This window comes from Armigeres subalbatus, chromosome 1, assembly GCF_024139115.2.
Source record: "Armigeres subalbatus isolate Guangzhou_Male chromosome 1, GZ_Asu_2, whole genome shotgun sequence".
Classification (NCBI taxonomy): Eukaryota; Metazoa; Arthropoda; class Insecta; order Diptera; family Culicidae; genus Armigeres; species Armigeres subalbatus.
In genome coordinates, this window is record NC_085139.1 from 174,225,244 (window position 1) to 174,243,576 (window position 18,333).

Below are 18,333 nucleotides of genomic sequence, written 5' to 3' on the forward strand. Positions count from 1 at the left end.
CAAATACGTTTGAATAGAAATCTTATTTTGAAATAATACAATCCGCTGCCAATACACCTAAATTGTTCTCTCACGTAACTTCACCGTGTTCATGACGTTCTTGGTTGTCGTAGGGCCTTCATCGCCCATGCCAGATATTTTTTCCTGATAGGGGAGTTAATTTCAAGCAATTTTGCTGAAGAGAGTGTTCACTTTTATCCATCGTGCGATTTTATATATCCGTTTTTCTGTTGGGGTCATATATGACCCCGTGGGCCTGAAAGGGTTAAAGTGATTTTGTTTTATTAGACCGCACACTCTATGTAGACTAACAAAAACGGAATCTCATAGATAACCTGTGTGTTCTCCAAGGCGGAACACTGGAGCCAATATGTATTATGTAACATTTTTACTTCTGACCTGATTTGCATGCGAGATGTCAAAAATATTTGTTTGCATATGATGCGGGCTTATCAGCCAAAGGACAAAGCTTTCATGTAATTTGTAATAGGTTGCAGAAAAGTTTGGATATGGAAAATTTTTCCTAATGCTTTGAATAATCTATTAAACATATTGCCACTATGAATAAGGTTTCAACTAATTGGTATAGCGAAGTTATATATTTATTTAGAACTTATGCTAACACTGAAAATTAATTTTCAAAAATCGTGTTGATAGATCACACATCAAATGTAACAAATATGTTTGATGTACTAATTTCACTTATAAATAGAAAATATTTATTTCAGCCATGTAGTATTCTGTGCAAATATGATCTGGTTGCTGCTATAACAAATGAAAGCACTTCAGAGGTTTCAAAATAAATTTTTGAAAATGATTCTGAATTTGTCTCCTTGGTACAGTTTGAACACATTAAGCACCACCTCTGGATCGGCATCATCTCTGTCTTTACCAACAACCATTTAATTCGCCTCAAGTTGATGGTCAAAGTCAATTCTTGCGGTGAAAAAAAAAACCTCTATTACAGCCTTGCGATAGAAATCAATTATGTCAATGTCGACCGCAAAGCATATGGACTTTGACAATCATAATGATGCATATGTTGCAGCGTTATGATAATGCTGCTCCTCTGCACATCAGATCTTCTAATTGCTGTCTCAAATATGATGTTGAACATCAGATTCGCAAGCGCATTAACCTGTTGAGTCCATATAAGGTTACAAACGAGCTATAAACTTCGCCTGCAATTCAAACACTTTTTTTCGGGCCAAACGTTGCGCATTTCAGACTAATCAGTTTTACTGGAACGACATGTTCAGTTCTTCTGAAGTGCCACATTTCTTCTAGATTGATTCTATCAGCGTACTATCCTGGGGTAATTCTGACGAAAATATCGACAGTTCGTGGCGTGTCGTATATATATTTGAAATCCTGTAGGTATTCGTCGAAGGTTGAGAAATGGAATTTCGTTTCAACTCGCTAGAACCTCCCTGATTATAATACCAAGTGGAAACGGATTCGAAATAACAACTCAACACCGCAGCTGGTTGCGTAGACTTATGTCAATACATTATTGGAGGAAATTTTATGCTCTTTGGTAGAAACTCCAAACTAATAGTGAAATCAAAAAATTAAGTTCAGTGAAAAAACTATTATTTCACCTTTAGTTATGCAATGAACAGTACCCATGATAGCAATTTAAATACCTACAGACTTACTCACATTACTCACATTCGAAATGCTACGCATCTTCTGCAAGCATCAACTGTTAAATGAAAAGAAATGGTAGCTCAAAATAAGATTTTAATTGCCACTGATTATACATCTCAAAGGTACCTAGCTGAAACATTCATTAAAACAATTTAGTCTTCCAATGAAGTTGAATAGGAGCCGACTGGGGCCGAGCATTAGCAATTGGTTTCCACGTGTTTTGTGTTGTGTTATTGTACTGAAGCTATGTAGAGATTATTACGAGAACCGTGTTTTCGCCGAAATGAGTAAAAGATTTAAGATTTCCTCGTTTTTTCTTTTGGAAAACACCACAAGTTTTATGTTTTATATTTGTAATTATAATCGAATTGTGATGACGGCAATAAGTACATAAAAGATTATTGTGGGAAATAAACTCCAATTCACTAAATGAGGTTTTAAATCGCTACCTATGGAATCCACTTGGCTTTTGGATGTGGAATAATCAATATGTGTCGTGTAACAAGTTATGCACTCTTCTAGAAATAAAAAATCAAGAAATGCTTCTTATTTTGATTACTTAGAATGATATGTTATGTTCTGGATTTGTTCCTGGGTGGACACCTGAAAAACGGTAAGTATTCCGTCGTGGAATTGAACATAATACAAATACTAGTAATATTCTTCAATATAGGTTGTTATTCATTCAGTCCTCCAATTGTGATATACACGATGAATTTGATTGAAGTGAAACAACTTTATGACTGTATTGCTACAATTAGGTTTAATATCTTAATCATCTCCCTAATTTTGATTTTGTTTACAAAAAATATATTATTCTACCAGGTATTTTAAAAATCCTGTTTAAATATATTTGCTTTGCATAAAAGGGAGTTTGAACGACGAGAAGACTCCATGCACCAAGGTAAGTGAATGTCTTAACATTTGATGATTCGTATTAAAACCGCAATATGATATGAAAAACAATAATGAAAAAGGGTTATTTTTATTTTACACAATAATAAATAAATATAGAACATAATGATGAACTTAATATTGTAATTGAAAAATCACACTAATAAAGTCATTACAAAAATCGATTTTTATCATATTTAGGTGATAGAACATGTATACATAATTTCGAATTCTGTTTAATAATCATTTAAATAAAGCTAATTTGATCGAAATGTTTTAAAACATATATCTTGCTTGATATATGAAGTCTTCTATTGAGATTTAGGACAAATAAATAATTCTTCTAAGGAACAGAGAAAACTCAAAAGCTTCCTAAAGTTTGATATAGATATGTGAATTCGGTTCAAAACTGAAATAACAGTCTACTTAAACGATATCCAGGTTAAGAATCGTACCCCCATCTTCGATCGAATTAGGTACTAGTAGAGTTGCAAATGTTTCCGTTTTGAACGTGTCTGTTTACGAGAGTGGTCGAGTCGATCGTATTGGCAGAAATTTTCCCGTCCACGAAATGTCCTCGAATGTGCGCGGCGAACTCTGCCTGGCTGCCGCAACTCTGTCGGCACAGAAAACAAAAGTTGCTCTGCTGTTGCACTACTATACCCTGCGATACATTGGATGCAACGCCGGTTGTGTTGAGGCTGTAAAGAGTCTGAAAGAATTGGATAACAAGATTCAGGGTGAGTTATGCAAACATTTTTTTGTCAGATATGATATTATTTTTCTATTCTTTCAGTTTAAAGTTTTCTATCAATTTAAGCGTTTTGTTCATCTTAAACGCATCTGCTGCATTTTCAAAATCATTAGAACATATATTCAGTGGATTGCTAGATTTTTATTTTGGTGGTAAACTTGGGTTTGGTATCAGACTAAAAGTTCAAAGAACATTCCTAGAATTTTAGAAATTCACGCAAAATGTTGAATTTTTAGGATTTTTCATAATAGGATTTTTACATAACAGCTCATAAAACATCTGGAATTATTGCAGTTGAAATTGTCCTCTTCCTAACAAGTTTGCTTTTAACTTGTATGTAATATTGGCTATTCATGTTGAATATTGCATTTATTTCAGCTATACTGCCGTTCTACACATGCTTGTACCAAATTCAAAAAACGACAAATGAGAAAATGGCATTTGAAATTGAACACTAATTTTCATTGCTGGCGTACAACCATAATGCAATATAAGATTATAACATCACAGAACCATTCAGAAGACTTAATTTCATTGAAAACATTCTTATTTTTCACTCACAAATAGAATTTGCGACAATGATCATGAAAATAGTTTGGCGGGACAGTTATGCCGAGAAATAGAGCACTTGTTTTATGGTTTCTACGCATATCAGCCCCGTTCAATGCATGATTTCGTGAATGACTACGGCGATTGACATATGTCTCCACATGCTTTATCTATGGAAGTGAACCTTCCACGTGGTTGAAGTGATTATGTAGCTTAGAATGAGTATTGAACAAATTGCCCAAATTGAGCACGCAACTCAGGTTCAGTTCAATCAAAGTGAATTGCCTATTTGAGAAATGGATTGCGAGTGATTTGACTATGCGTCCAATTTGGGAATCTCGAGCTCGTTCAGTAGCCGCTAGGTTGCGAAGGCCGACGGAGGTCCTTCGAAGCTTAGTTGGTTAAAGCACCAGTCTAGCGTACTGTAGGGTCATGGGTTCGAGTCCCATCGAAGGGAAAGTGGTTACCTCCAATACATTTTCCAAATCAATATCTTCCACATAACGTACATATTCGCATATGAGTTTTCATAACAATATATATTGATTTTATTAAATTTTATTATACGTAGGTATTTAAAAACAAACACCCATATCCTCAATTGGCAAAATAAAAACAGGCAACCCTCATTTCGGGGCGAAAATTGTGTGTAGTAAATATGGAAGCCTTAAACGTGAAGAGTGAAGTTCCGAGTCAACGAACCCGTCGAACGCCTCTTTTGACCAACCCAAGTCATGACAGTCAACGAGGACGCCTTCGGAAACCTACCAAGACTCTTGATTCTTCGAGTCCAACCTCCACTCTAAAAAACAGGTCAACGAACCCGGTGAACGCCTCGTTCGACCAACCCAAGCCACTAGAAAGTCGCCGAGTCCAATCGCCGTTTCGAGGAACGGGTCTTCAAACCCGTATAGGACGCCTTCGACAACCATCCAGGCCACATCGTTCTTCGAGTCGAGCCTCTTTTGACCAAGCCAACCCACAAAAGTATTCGAGTCCAACCTCTGCTGCTAAAACGGGTCTACAAGCCCGTCGAACGCCTTCGGCAGCCAACAAAGCCACGTGGTTCTTCCAGTCCAATCTCCACCACTAGTCTACAAATCTGTCGAACGTCTTCGGCAACCATCCAAACCACTTGATTTTTCGAGTCTAACCTCGTCCTTCTTCTTCTTCGTCATTCGCATTACATCCCCCACTGGGACATTGCCGGCTCGCAGCTTAGTGTTCATTAAGCACTTCCACAGTCATTAACTGCGAGGTTTCTAAGCCAAGTTACCATTTCTGCATTCGTATATCATGAGGCTAACACGATGATACTTTTATGCCCAGGGAAGTCGAGACAATTTCCAATCTGAAAATTGTCTAGACCGGCACCGGGAATCGAACCCAGCCACCCTCAGCATGGTCTTGCTTTGTAGTCGCGCATCTTACCGCACGGCTAAGGAGGGCCCCTAACCTCGTCCTACGCTTCGAAAACGAGCCAACGAACCCATTGAACGCCTTTTTTGACTAACCAACCCACGAGAAAGCCTTTGAGTCGAAAGAAGGTTGAAGTAAGAAGAAAGAAGGCAGAAGGAAGGAGAAAGAAGATGGAAGAACGGGAACGAAGAAGGAAGAGAGTCTCCTGCACGACCGATAGCCGATGGTCAACCATACAGCTGTAGGAAGAGTGGACAGCAAAATTGTAAATAAACCAGTAATGAAGGAATAATAAGGAAGATAAAAGTAAGAAGAATGAAGAGAAAAGGAGCAAGAAAGTAGAGCGAAGAAGAAAGAAGAAACAGCGAAGAACAAAGAAGGGAGAAGAAATAAAGAAGAAGAAAGAAGTAAGAAGCAAGAATGAAGCAGAAAAAAGGAAGAAGGAAGAAAAAAGAAGGAAAAACATCTCATATCTCCATTCGGTCTAATGGCCTGACACCAAACACAACAGAGCCCAAGACGAACCGAATAGTTAGGAGATCTTGCAAATCGGCCCATCCGTTCGTGAGTTATATTGCCTCAAAGGAAATGCAAACTCATTTTTATATATAGATGTTCGGATTTGAACCAAATTTCTCGAAGCAGCCCGGATTTTGCGGCAGCTCAAACTAGAATTTATATTTAATTAGCAACTTACAGTTTTATCTTTAGTGTCTACTTACAATAATTGGTCTTATTGTACTCTTGCACACCACACCTTTCTACTCGATCCTGGTTTCTTTTTGTATCGGATACTTTCCCTGCGTACAAATAACAATCTTTAATTCAGTGTCAATTTCTTTTCAGGTCACTTTCTATAACTTACAAGCCGCAATTAATTATGTTTTCTTTTCTTTTCAGTTACGATATAAGGCGATCACCGAGATGAACAGTTGGACTATTTGAAAGGAATTTGAAAGCACTGCACGCCTTAAGATTAATAAATAATCCATTTTCCTGAATAGTATAATTTGTACAATTTGTGGGGTTTGAGTATATTACCATCAGCGTGTGATTGTACATTAACACTTCAGCGTGTCGATCAGTGCGCAGCAAGCCTTGACTCGCCCTCTTCTGGTCAGACCTCGGTGGCGCGTACACGCACCCACGGAGAGCTGCTGTCATAACAATTCGCTCCGGCCATTTGGGGCTACACATTTTGGCGATCCTGCCAGGTTATTTGTTGGATCCTGATGCTGATTTCAAAAGGTGAGTTGAATTCAATTGGTAATGTGCTAATGTGTTAAAACATCTGACGATTAAAAAAAACACAAGGCAATGGGTTTGTATTACTACAAAGCGCGTCTGGAAGAACGCTGCAAAATGGATTGTGGTTTGAAAATCACAAAGCGTGTCTGGAAGACCGCTGGGAAATGGATTGTGATTTGGAAAACCACAAAGCGCGTTGGTAAGACCGCTGGAAACTGAATTTTTGTTTGAAAATCCCAAAGCGCGTTTGGAAGACCGCTGGAAACTGGTTTTTGGTTTTGAAAATGACAAAGCGTGTCTGGAAGACCGCTGAAAACAGGATTGTGACTTGGAAAATCACAAAGCGTGTCTAGAAGACCGCTGGAAAATGGATTGTGGTTTGGAAAATCACAAAGCGCGTCTGGAAGACCGCTGGGAAATGGATTGTGGATTGGAAAATCACAAAGCGTGTCTGGAAGACCGCCGGAAAATGGATTGTGGTTTGGAAAATCACAAAGCGTGTCTGGAAGACCGCTGGAAAATGGATTGTGGTTTGGAAAATCACAAAGCGTGTCTGGAAGACCGCTGGAAAATGGATTGTGGTTTGGATAATCACAAAGCGTGTCTGGAAGACCGCTGGAAAATGGATTGTGGTTTGGAAAATCACAAAGCGCGTCTGGAAGACCGCTGGAAAATGGATTGTGGTTTGGAAAATCACAAAGCGCGTCTGGAAGACCGCTGGAAAATGGATTGTTGTTTGGAAAATCACAAAGCGCGTCTGGAAGACCGCTGGAAAATGGATTATGGATTGGAAAATCACAAAGCGTGTCTTGAAGACCGCTAGCAAATGGATTGTGGTTTGGAAAATCTCAAAGCGTGTCTGGAAGACCGCTGGAAAATGGATTGTGGTTTGGAAAATCACAAAGCGTGTCTGGAAGACCGCTGGAAAATGAATTGTGGTTTGGAAAATCACAAAGCGTGTCTGGAAGACCGCTGGAAAATGGATTGTGGTTTGGAAAATCACAAAGCGCGTCTGGAAGACCACTGGAAAATGGATTGTGGTTTGGACAATCACAAAGCATGGGAGACCGCTGGTTTGTGGTTTGAAATACCTTATGGCATGTCTGGGAGACTGCCGAAATTTTTTTTGACAATCTAGAAAATCCCAAGGAAACATTTATTTTGGTTAAAATAAATTTAGTTTGAAATGTATAACTTAGCTTTAGTGTACATGAGACTACCAGTTAAGCTAGTTCTATCGAAATCTGAGAGATATGGAGTTCTATCATATGCTACAAAGTTGTTTGGAAGGCTTGATATATTATCTTGAAGTTATTTTGGAATTTGCTGACTTAGTAGTCGTAACGGAATTACCCGTTGGATGAGATATCCAACATTCATGAAGCTCAAAAAACGATGCCAGCATTCACAAAGTCATAATTTTGGAGTTATTGGCTAATAGTACTGGTTAACATAAGTCTAAAATTTAGGAATAAACTTATCTTCTTCTTAATTGGCATTACATCCCCACACTGGGACATTGCCGCCCCGCAGCTTAGTGTTCATCGTTAAGCACTTCCACAGTCATTAACTGCGAGGTTTCTAAGCCAAGGTACCATTTTTGCATTCGTATATCATGAGGCTAACACGATGATACTTTTATGCCCAGAGAAGTCGAGGCAATTTCCAATCCGAAAATTGTCTAGACCGGCACCGGGAATCGAACCCAGCCACCCTCAGCATGGTCTTGCTTTGTAGCCGCGCATCTTACCGCACGGCTAAGGAGGGCCCCTTAATAAACTTATGCTATCCCATTTAAGTATGATATCTCTGCGAAATTTTAGATAAATATCATATCCTATGCCAGATGTTCCCAAACTACTTGTACATGCGACCAACCTAGCAGAATCACATATTGCTTGCGACCCTCCCACATTGGCTTTTAGAATATGGATAAAAAATAAATTCGCGTTAGATTGTACAAACCATTATGAATTGCTTCATATCCCATCATTATATTACTTTGAATGGATTGGCAATGATTTGGAACTCGAACGGATTTGGATTAGATTTTGGTTGGATTTGATTGGAATGGATTTGAATTGGATATGGATTGGATTTGGATTAGATTTTGGTTAGATTTGGATTGGATTTGATTTAGATTTGGATTATAATTGCGTTTGATTGGATTTGGATTTGGAACGGATTTAGATTGGATTTGGATCGGATTTGGATTAGATTTTGATTGCAGTGAATTTGGAATGGATGTGGAACGGATTAGGATTGAATGTGGAATAATAGATTTGGATAGGATTTGGATTAGATTTTAATTGGATTTGTGTTTGATTGGAATGGATTTGAATTGGATATGGATTGGATTTGAACTAGATTTGAATTGGATTTGATTTAGATTTGGATTAAAATTGCATTTGATTTGATTTGGATTTGGAACGGATTAAGATTGGATTAGGATTTGATGTTGATTAGAATTATTGGATTGAATGTGGCTTGGGTTTTTATTGGAATTGGATTGAATTTGAATTGTTTGGATTTCATTGTATTTGACAAAATCTCAAAATTTATTGTTCTTCATTCACTACATAGATCCAAATCTAATGGCTGTGATAGATCTGTGGGACAAAATAGGGACAAAATAATGATTCAAGATTCGTCTTTCGCAACCCATCATTGATCAGCCCACGACCTCCCTGGGAGTCGCGGCCCACAGTTTGGGAACACATGTTCTAAGCGGTTGTTAGCAAGTTCAACATCGATATGTTGAAGATCAGCTTGCTGGTATTACTATATATGAAGCTGATAGTTGAATTTAATGGACGGTATAAGATATTTAGATTATTGCTATAATATAAAATGTTTTTTTGAGATCAATTACCAATTTAGTTTAACATTTTAATGACACAACCTATTCACTTGCATTTTGTTGTTCTGCGAATGAAAACCACGATGATCATACAAGTTTATTTTAGAGTTCAGTTTTCCAAGGAAATCATCGGTTTCTCAAAAGCAATATGTTCATCTTCATCTCGCGCAAATAACTTTAAAAAAAATCAATGCGTTCTATGCTAGAGGATTTTTTTTGCCTTTTTTTAATGAGAGAAGAAGGGAAATGTGGGGTTTGAGTATATTACCATCAGCGTGTGATTGTACATTCCCGACTAGAAGGTCATATCAAAATTATATCATACTATGTTATTATGTTATACTAAATTTTTATAACAAAATTTGTTAGAAACATGGTGCAGGATGTTGTTAAAATAACTAAATATCTATCAAAAACTGCACTACTGGAAACAAAAAACTATCAAACTTTGTTACAATTTTATCATAAAAATAACATATTCTGTTAGAAATTTATAACAGAATCAGATACAAAATATATTGTTTCTGTGCAGTTGGAATTTTTACAGGTCGTGATAGGTCTCCAGATTGTGATCAACAATCATAATTTTTTTGTTTTTGTCTGAACAAGAATATTTTTCGAGAACATGAAATTAACAACATAACAAATAAGGCAACCTTCTCAAATTATATTAGCGTTATGATATACCTATGGCTGGGAGACTTTGCTACATCTATTTTAATTACCTACTATTGGGCAATTCGGTGTTAAGCATTTTCCAAATCATATTATGATATAATCCTGTTACAACATTTGAAAGATAATGGCTACTGAGAACAAAATTGTATCAAAATAAGTTATAAATATCACAATATGTTAAAATTGTGTTCAATTTTTGTTATGCTCTTCTAGTCGGGTTAACACTTCAGCGTGTCGATCAGTGCGCAGCAAGCCTTGACTCGCCCTCTTCTGGTCAGACCTCGGTGGCGTGTACACGCACCCACGGAGAGCTGCTGTCATAACAATTCGCTCCGGCCATTTGGGGCTACACACAATTACTTACTGCAAATATTCCACAATCCTAAGCGCAAGATAGTTTACTGGCACTTATAATTCACAGTATAAGATTTTATAAATTCAACGCATCTAATTCAATCCTAATGGCAGATTTGTTTACATTTCTCCATCTTTTCTTCTATCAATTCATTCTTCATCCTCCTTTCTAAGCAGACGATGTAAATCGGCAACGAAACTCAGGAAGGCTTGTTCCGTTTGTATGTAGCAGTGTTGGTGGACACGGTGGGTACGATAGCGGTGTTAACAATAGAGATAAATCTTTAATAACTTTGCCTATGCAGCGGAAATTAACATTTTCGAGCGAATTTGCATTTTAAAATTGAATTTTAATACGGTTTTTACATTGATTCCTAAGCTCCTTATGCTGGATAACACATTAAGGGCCGTCGAAGAAAAACTCAAAAGCTAACTCGATAGTTTCAACACTGAAAGTGAAAACGTTAGCAGAGGTTCAATTTTACACAATGGAATTCCATCTACGAAATTGCGGGTCAAGCGACGTACCCGGATGAGCGATATGATCCTCGAGCTGAAGCGGGGCGTCTCGCAAAAGGGCGCCGCCTACAAGAAGTTGGCGTAGGAAGTCCTAGGCGAGACGGTCAAGGTGAGGGCACTTACGACGGAGGTGAATCTAAGGGTTAAAGACCTGGACGAGATCACCGAAGTCGAAGAGCTCGTCACGGCACTTCGGCGACAGTGTGAAGTGGAGACGCCCACCGCTGGATGCTGGATAACACATTAAGGGCCGTCGAAGAAAAACTCAAAAGCTAACTCGATAGTTTCAATACTGAAAGTGAAAACGTCAACAGAGGTTCGATTTTACACAATGGAATTCCATCTACGAAATTGTCATTGTCGAGTCAAACGGAATAGAACTAGGGAAATCATCCATGATAAACACCAAGATCTTATGTCTAGAATGTGGCGGAAGAGTGGATCGCGTGCTTGAAATGCAACGTATATCAAGTTCAGATGAATCAAACTTCTTCACCCGCCTGAGTAAGCAGGTTCCAAATCTACTGTACGACAGATCCCGACCGATAAACCGCAAATACGGGGCTGCGAAATGGTGAGTCGACGTCTGGGAAGGAGCGTCCTACACAGCTCTGGTCCTCACAAGTTCCAATCTCACGCTTCCACGGGTCTTCCGATGACAATTGACCGCCAGCTAGGGTTTTGTACTTAGCTGGTAGTGCAGCCTGGTCACTGTTGTCCTTCTGACTTCAGCTACAGTGAGTGGGTGCGACCAACGGGACCATCGTCCCTAACCCCTAATCCCAAGGCGTTAAGCGACCCGTGCCGAGGGGATGCATGGCCAAGGGGGTGAAATAATGAGCTAGGCCCTTAACGGAGCCTGTGGGGTACCTGGGCACGCCCCCAGTAATTGTCCCTTACCGCGTCATGCTGAGCTCTGGCGTGGTGGACCTCTTTTGCCGAGCAACACGTGGGACCAAAATGGAAAACCAAGTCAATTCTTCAATAAGTGATAGTAGTGTAGGTAACAACCCCTTCGCAAGAGGTGGGTTGTTCAGGTCTCCGCCTAGGAGGCCAGAGGCAATAGTCGGCAGCTCGGTGCGCAGCGCCGGCGTGGGTCACTTAACCTTCTCTTCGGCTACGCCGGTAGAGGTTATGGATGGCCCATGGCTTGTGGGGGCGATGAACCGCAAACGCGATGGGCTTTCGCCCTACGAGGTGGCAACGGAACAGCTGGAAGCCATCATCGACTTTGCGTCATCGAATCATAATATTAGTAAGGACCTTAAGAGGAGCTTGCTGAAACGTTGAAAGTCGATGTTGGACGCCAAGCTGGAGAGGGCGGTCGGGACGGCCAAGTGCAAACCCGTGAAATCCGTGGAATCGACGTCTACCCAGATTGAGACCCAATGATTCGCGGATTCGGGCAAGGTCGAATCGACCGAGGGCGTTCCAGCGAATACGGTGGTGCCAAAGTCTACCCAGACTGAGGCTCAAGTATTTGCGGGCACGTCGGGGGTGACTGCTCCAACGGAGCAGACACAAAAACGGGGGAGACAGTCTCCAGGGGATGAGCTTCCTGGGGGCCGCTCCAAAACGCGGAGGGTTACTACCCCGAACAAGGGTAGTGGGGCTGGGAAGCTGAACCCCGGTCAGATACCTCCAAAACCGGGGAAGGAAGGACCTGAAAAGGTCCGTCCACCCAGGAAAGACGATAGTAAGAGGTTACGGCAGGCTGAGAGCTCTCAACCGCACCAGACCAGGGAAATAGAGGGGGATGACGCCTCCTGGACCTTGGTCAAGAACAAGAGGAAACCGAAGACATCAAGCGCCGAAAAGAAGACCCAGGCGAATGAGGGTAGCAAGAAGTCTAGGATAGGCGCCAATCGCTCCAGGGGCGATGCCCTAGTCATCAAGACGGACGAGGCTAAGTACAGCGGACGCCTCCAAGGTAGTCAAGTTGGGGAGCGTTAAGGTGGGATGGTCGGTGTGCCCTGAGGGCATATACGAGCAACCCGAAGTTTGCATCTTGTGCCTGGAACCGGGGCACAAGCAATGGAACTGTAAAAGCCCTGACAGAAGCAATCTCTACCGACGCTGCGGATTGGAGGGACATAAGGCACAATGCTGCACAAACCCTCCCAATTGTTTGATTTGTTCCAGCAAAGCTGTGAACAGCAAGCACCCCATGGGGGGTGCCCGGCGTTTAAGCGTGCTGCAAAATCACAGTGCAGGTAACGCAGCTGGCTTGCTCGGCCTCGCCCGTGTGTTTGGTGTGCGCAGGTTTAGAGGAAACGGTGGAACACGTGTTGTTCGTGGGCCCACGTTTTCGCGCAATGCGTGACCACATGCTTGCCACTTGTGGTCTGAACACTACCCCGGACAACCTAGTTCGGAGGATGTGTAAAGATGAAGTTGGCTGGAACGCCGTTTTATCGGCTATCCAAATCGTCTCGGAGCTACACAGAAGGTGGCATGTGGACTCAAGGATCGCTAGTTCAGGCGCAAATAAGAGGTGGTCAAAGGGATCGGAGTCGGCTTCATGGGTCATACCGGTAGTCATGCCCTGTGGTCGAACTCGATCCTTTTATCGAACAAGTGGTCACAACATGGTATCGTCGCTTTCGCGGCGTCGGGCAACCGGGCAGGTTCCGAGCCCGAGGACGGAAAGGGGTCCTTGTCAAGGCTGGGGCAGGCGTAGGCACCGCGTCAGCAAGTCCCTTTGTATGTTGGCGAATAGACCCTATCGCAGAGAAGTCAATTTGGGGTGCACGCGGCATCAACATTCTTGATACCAGTCGTGCAGAGGGAAGCAGGCGCGAAGTCGACCCTTTTCACCTTCCGAGGACATAGGGCGTGGTAAGGCCACCTGGAAAGCCAGCAATGCGCTGGCACGATACCATGGTGTTCTTCTAAAAAAGCGAGTCACGATGATCGATGCTGCAAGGACACGCAGCCAACCTCGAGGGTGCGTTGTGCACTGGCCCCCTTTGAAGCATTACTTTCTGGTTGTACCGAAGGGACGATGGGCTTGGTGGCAATGGAAACGGTTTAGCGGGTCGGGGATGTAGTCCTGTCTCCCTCGTTTGCTGTTGGAGGTGGTCCCTAACCCCGCACTTCCTGGACAACCCAGGATGTCTGATTTCTGATTCCCCCTGCATTGCTTAGGAAGAAAAAAAACCACAAATACGTACTGCAGTGCGTCATGTCATTGTATAACCCTCTAGTACTACAGATGCTAGAAGCCGAGGTCTTCGCAAATGTTTACTTCACAGTATCTGTCAATCCTTACAAATTTTCAAAAATTGTCAGGATAATATTTATTTTTTGTGGACGTACGGCAGTCATTGTTATCTGTTCGGGCTTCCATAAATCATAACAGACTGTTGTAAATATCAACGCCAAACGCATAAAGAGATTTAATTTAATTTTTTTTAAAGGCATTAGAACTTTGGATAGCAAATTGAACAAAGTGCACCCAAATAACAAACCGTGAAAATTTCCGACAACAAAACTACAACATGTCTAAAACATGTCTGTTAGCCATTTCCTCCAAAAATCAATGATTGATGTTATTATTATGAACGCAGGTGTGTTTACTGTTCTTATGATATATTTTGTAAATCCTACTAAATAATGAAGCAAAGTTTGATACATTACCAACCTGTTGTGAAGAAATTGACTGCGATGGCTGAATACATTTATCCTTGAGGCTAACAGCAGTGTTCAGGTCAGAGCCACTGCCTGTTAGAATCACAGTACCACCAGTTTGTTGCTGTCAATACTAAAATGGATACGTTTGGAATGAAACATTTAATCGTTCAAAACATTTAGCTACTCGTACCTCTAAATGACTTTTGGCATGCAGAGTCCACTCTTCCCTCGTTTGGAACATTCGACCGCACAGTTCGCAGGTCCAAGACAACTGGTGGTGGTGTTGCTGTGGCATACTCATTCCTATAACTGACGTCCCACTGTTCTGCTGCTGAACGTTGGCTGTCGTTTGGTTCATTTGTCCAGGAGGCGGACCTTGATGCTGCTGTTGCTGTTGAGCTGAAATACTGTTGACCACCGTGGTTAAAGTTTGGGTTGCTAAGGCATGGTGGTCGATCAGTATTGGCTTATTGTCTTCGCTTTTCTGATCCTCCTTTTTAACTAAAAGGAAATATGAAATGTTTTAAATACACAGAAATGAAAGTAGCATATTTAATGTTTGGCCATGATTCAAACCTAACGTAGGCACACGGTTCTGTCGTTTTCCAAGAGGGGCGATGTTTGTAGGAGTGACATGTTTAAACTTGTTCATGTGTATCACCAACTTATCCCTCCGCGCAAAAGCCCTATCACAAACCTCGCAAACGTACGGTTTCTCCCCTGTATGAATCCGCATATGTATTGTCAGCTTATCTTTCCGAGCTAGACCTTTGCCGCAGATTGTGCATTCGAACACTGGCTTTGGCGGACCCGTATTATTAGTGACCGGTGTTTTCGGTTTCGCTGTACTCTTCTTGGACGACGCTTGTTGAACTTGCTGCAATGCTTTCAGCCTGGTCGCTGGATGCATGGATCCGCCCTCCGTGTACGGCTCTGTAAATGGAATCAAGTTTGGCCGAGGTATATTTGGAGGTATCTCCGGTGACCTGCCCGGCGCAAGAGAAGGAAAAAGTAGACAAAATGATTAGATATAATCAAGAAATTGTGTGGTTGTCGATGTACCAATTCCCCAAACTTTGAAGAACGCGTACTCCACCTTCAAACCCCATACCCACGTCGTCCGGCACAGTGAATGTACTACTATCGCCACCAGCAGTGCTAATATTAGTGGTATTCGATATTGAGCTAGTAGTGATTTGCGGTACTTTGATAGTATTTGCATAATGAGTTGTATTAATGCTACCGCCAGCGGTTGCAGCTGTTATTACATTGTTGGGCTGCTGATGGCTCTGATGTTGCTGTTGCAGACTTTGCTGTTGTAACTGTTGATGATGATACTGTGCCGGCTGACTTTCGTGATTGTTGGGTTTGGATTTCTTTGCAGAACGAGATGATGTTTGTGGTTGCTGCAGGAGTGGTTGTTGTTGCGGATGATGTTGCAATTGTTGTTGCTGCTGTTGCTGATGTTGTTGCTGTTGCTGTTGTTGATGTATCTGCTGGGCAGCGTGCATCATTTGCTGCTGTACCGCCATGTGCGCTTCTAGATATGCATTCTTCTGAGCTGGTGTCATTTTATCAATGTTAACGGTGCCGTCCTAAAGGGGAAATTATTTTCGGTAAGTTTGACTAGTTTCAACTAGCGTGACATGTCGACGTAGGATCTTACCACAACTCACCTGAAAATTTATCGTCGCAGTTACAACTCGCATCGAGTCTGCGTAGTTATGTAGTATAGCATCGGTTTGCACGCAGTTTGCTCTCCACTCGAAATATTGTTCGATTTTATCGACACAACGATCACATATTTTCTTTGGGAGAAAGTCCTCTTTGTTTATCTGACGAAAAAGCATAGCAAAAATGGGAAAAATGGTGAATTAATTTGTAAATTTTACATTCAGCTGGAGCTTATAGCAAATTCCGCCATAACTAATAAACACGATTGTGATTGTTCGGTTGTGAAGTATTGATTTTGATCCTTTAAGACGAAATATTGGTTGCGAATTTGTTCGTTTCGATAAGAAACTAAAATTATGCCACTAGCTATTGTTTTTCGAACGAATTGAGTAATCCTTTTTAGCCATTCCGTAGTGCTTAAGTTTTTTCATACATTGTAGGCTTCTGAAAGTAACATCTCCCCCTCGGTTTTTCATCCACAGTGTACCAAATTCATATATAGTCTGAATGATAACGCAAGGATGTGCATGCGCCACAGCCCGATATGTGTAAGGACATAAACGGGAACCTTCTTACAAACGAGCGTGAGGTGATCCAAAAGTGGCGACAGCACTACGAAGAGCACCTGAATGGCGATATGGCAGACAACGGTGGCGGTATGGTAATGAACCTAGGAGCACGCGCACAGGACATGCGACTTCTGGCTCCGAATCTCCAGGAAATCCAGGAAGAGATCGGCCGGCTGAAAAACAACAAAGCCTCTGGAGTTGACCAACTACCAGGAGAGCTGTTTAACCGATTCAATACGGATTTTTTTTTCGTCGTATTTCAACATAAATTTTGGACATACTGCTTCAAAAACGGATGCAAACCATAAAAAGTTTGAAATATGGGGGGAAATATTTTTTTTGAGATCTTTTAGGGCTTCCAAACCTTCCTTGAGTTCAGATCTTGATGATCTATAAAACAACAAAGCGTTTTACGGGACCTCAATCCTAATATGAAGCTGGAAATGGTACTTGAGACATAATTGAACTATTTTTATCAAACCGCAGTGTTACCAGAACATCAACGGTACTCCAAACTATTCTTGAGTTCAGATCTTGGAGGTCTACAAGATCAACAGAGTAATTCATAGGTTCCCGAGCATGTGTGTTAGTTGGAGAAACCTCATGGGACATCATTACACCAGTATATATAAAATACATCGTTCCCAGAATATTTACGGTACTCCAAACAATTCTTGAGTTCAGATCTTGAAGGTCTTCAAGACCAACAGAGTGCTTGATAGGTTACTGAGCTTGTGTGTTTGCTGTCGAAATCCCATAGGACATCATTACATTTCAAAACAAAATCAACATTCCCAGAATAGCTATGGTACTCCAAACCATTCTTGAGTTCAGATATTGAAGGTCTACAACACCAATAGAGAGATTCATACTGTTCTGAGCTTGTGTGTTAGTTGGTGCAACCCCATGGGACATCATTTCATCATCATATACACAAATCACAACATTCCCAGAGTTCCTGCGGTACTCCAAATAATTCTTGAGTTCAGATAATGGAGATCTTCAAGATCAACAGAGTGATTCATAGGTTTCCGAGCTTGTGTGTTAGTTGGTGAAGCCCCATGGGACATTATTACATCAGTATATAAAAAATTAGGCTGACCAGATGTACCGTATTTAACGGGACAGTCCCGTTTTTTAGACCTTATTTTGCTGTCCCGTCGTAATCTAAAAAATGCTCAATGTGTCCCGTTTTTTCATTGATTCTTCCAAAGAGCTCCAAAATCTTGTTCGAACAAATTCAATATTTTAGGTAGTTAGATTCCAACCAAATACAGAGAAAGTGGACGAAACCCATCAAAAATGTGTGATATGTTATGCAGGGAGTGAGTGCTAGTAATGGACCCCGTGCGTATAATGGACCCCCTGAACAAAACCCTCCCTAATTAGTGTTGCTTTTCAAAGAATGCTATCTATGCCGTTATGTATTTTCCATGGATCGACTTTTCTTAAGGTTTTTTAACAGTTTATGAACAAGAAGCTTAATTTCAAAGACTTTTTTGGCTTATTCCGAAGGCATTTAAATTTGGCCA

General features: G+C 41.1%; 1 protein-coding gene across 3 annotated transcripts in view; it reads right to left on the minus strand.

Moving 5' to 3' along the window:
* Positions 1–2,667: 2,667 nt before the first annotated feature.
* LOC134208630 (G-box-binding factor) overlaps positions 2,668–18,333 on the minus strand; it is a 62,490-nt gene continuing 46,824 nt past the window's right edge. For 2 of the 3 annotated variants that reach the window (XM_062684408.1, XM_062684414.1), the window contains exons 2-7: positions 16,235–16,393; positions 15,621–16,153; positions 15,135–15,544; positions 14,749–15,059; positions 14,569–14,688; positions 2,668–3,256 (exon numbers count right to left, since the gene is read on the minus strand). In XM_062684408.1, the coding sequence (XP_062540392.1) occupies positions 14,683–14,688; positions 14,749–15,059; positions 15,135–15,544; positions 15,621–16,153; positions 16,235–16,393 (1,419 nt within the window). In that variant the 3' untranslated portion in view covers positions 2,668–3,256; positions 14,569–14,682. Of the gene's footprint in view, positions 3,257–14,564; positions 14,689–14,748; positions 15,060–15,134; positions 15,545–15,620; positions 16,154–16,234; positions 16,394–18,333 lie in introns of all 3 variants that reach the window. The other variant, XM_062684409.1, reaches the window with a different exon arrangement.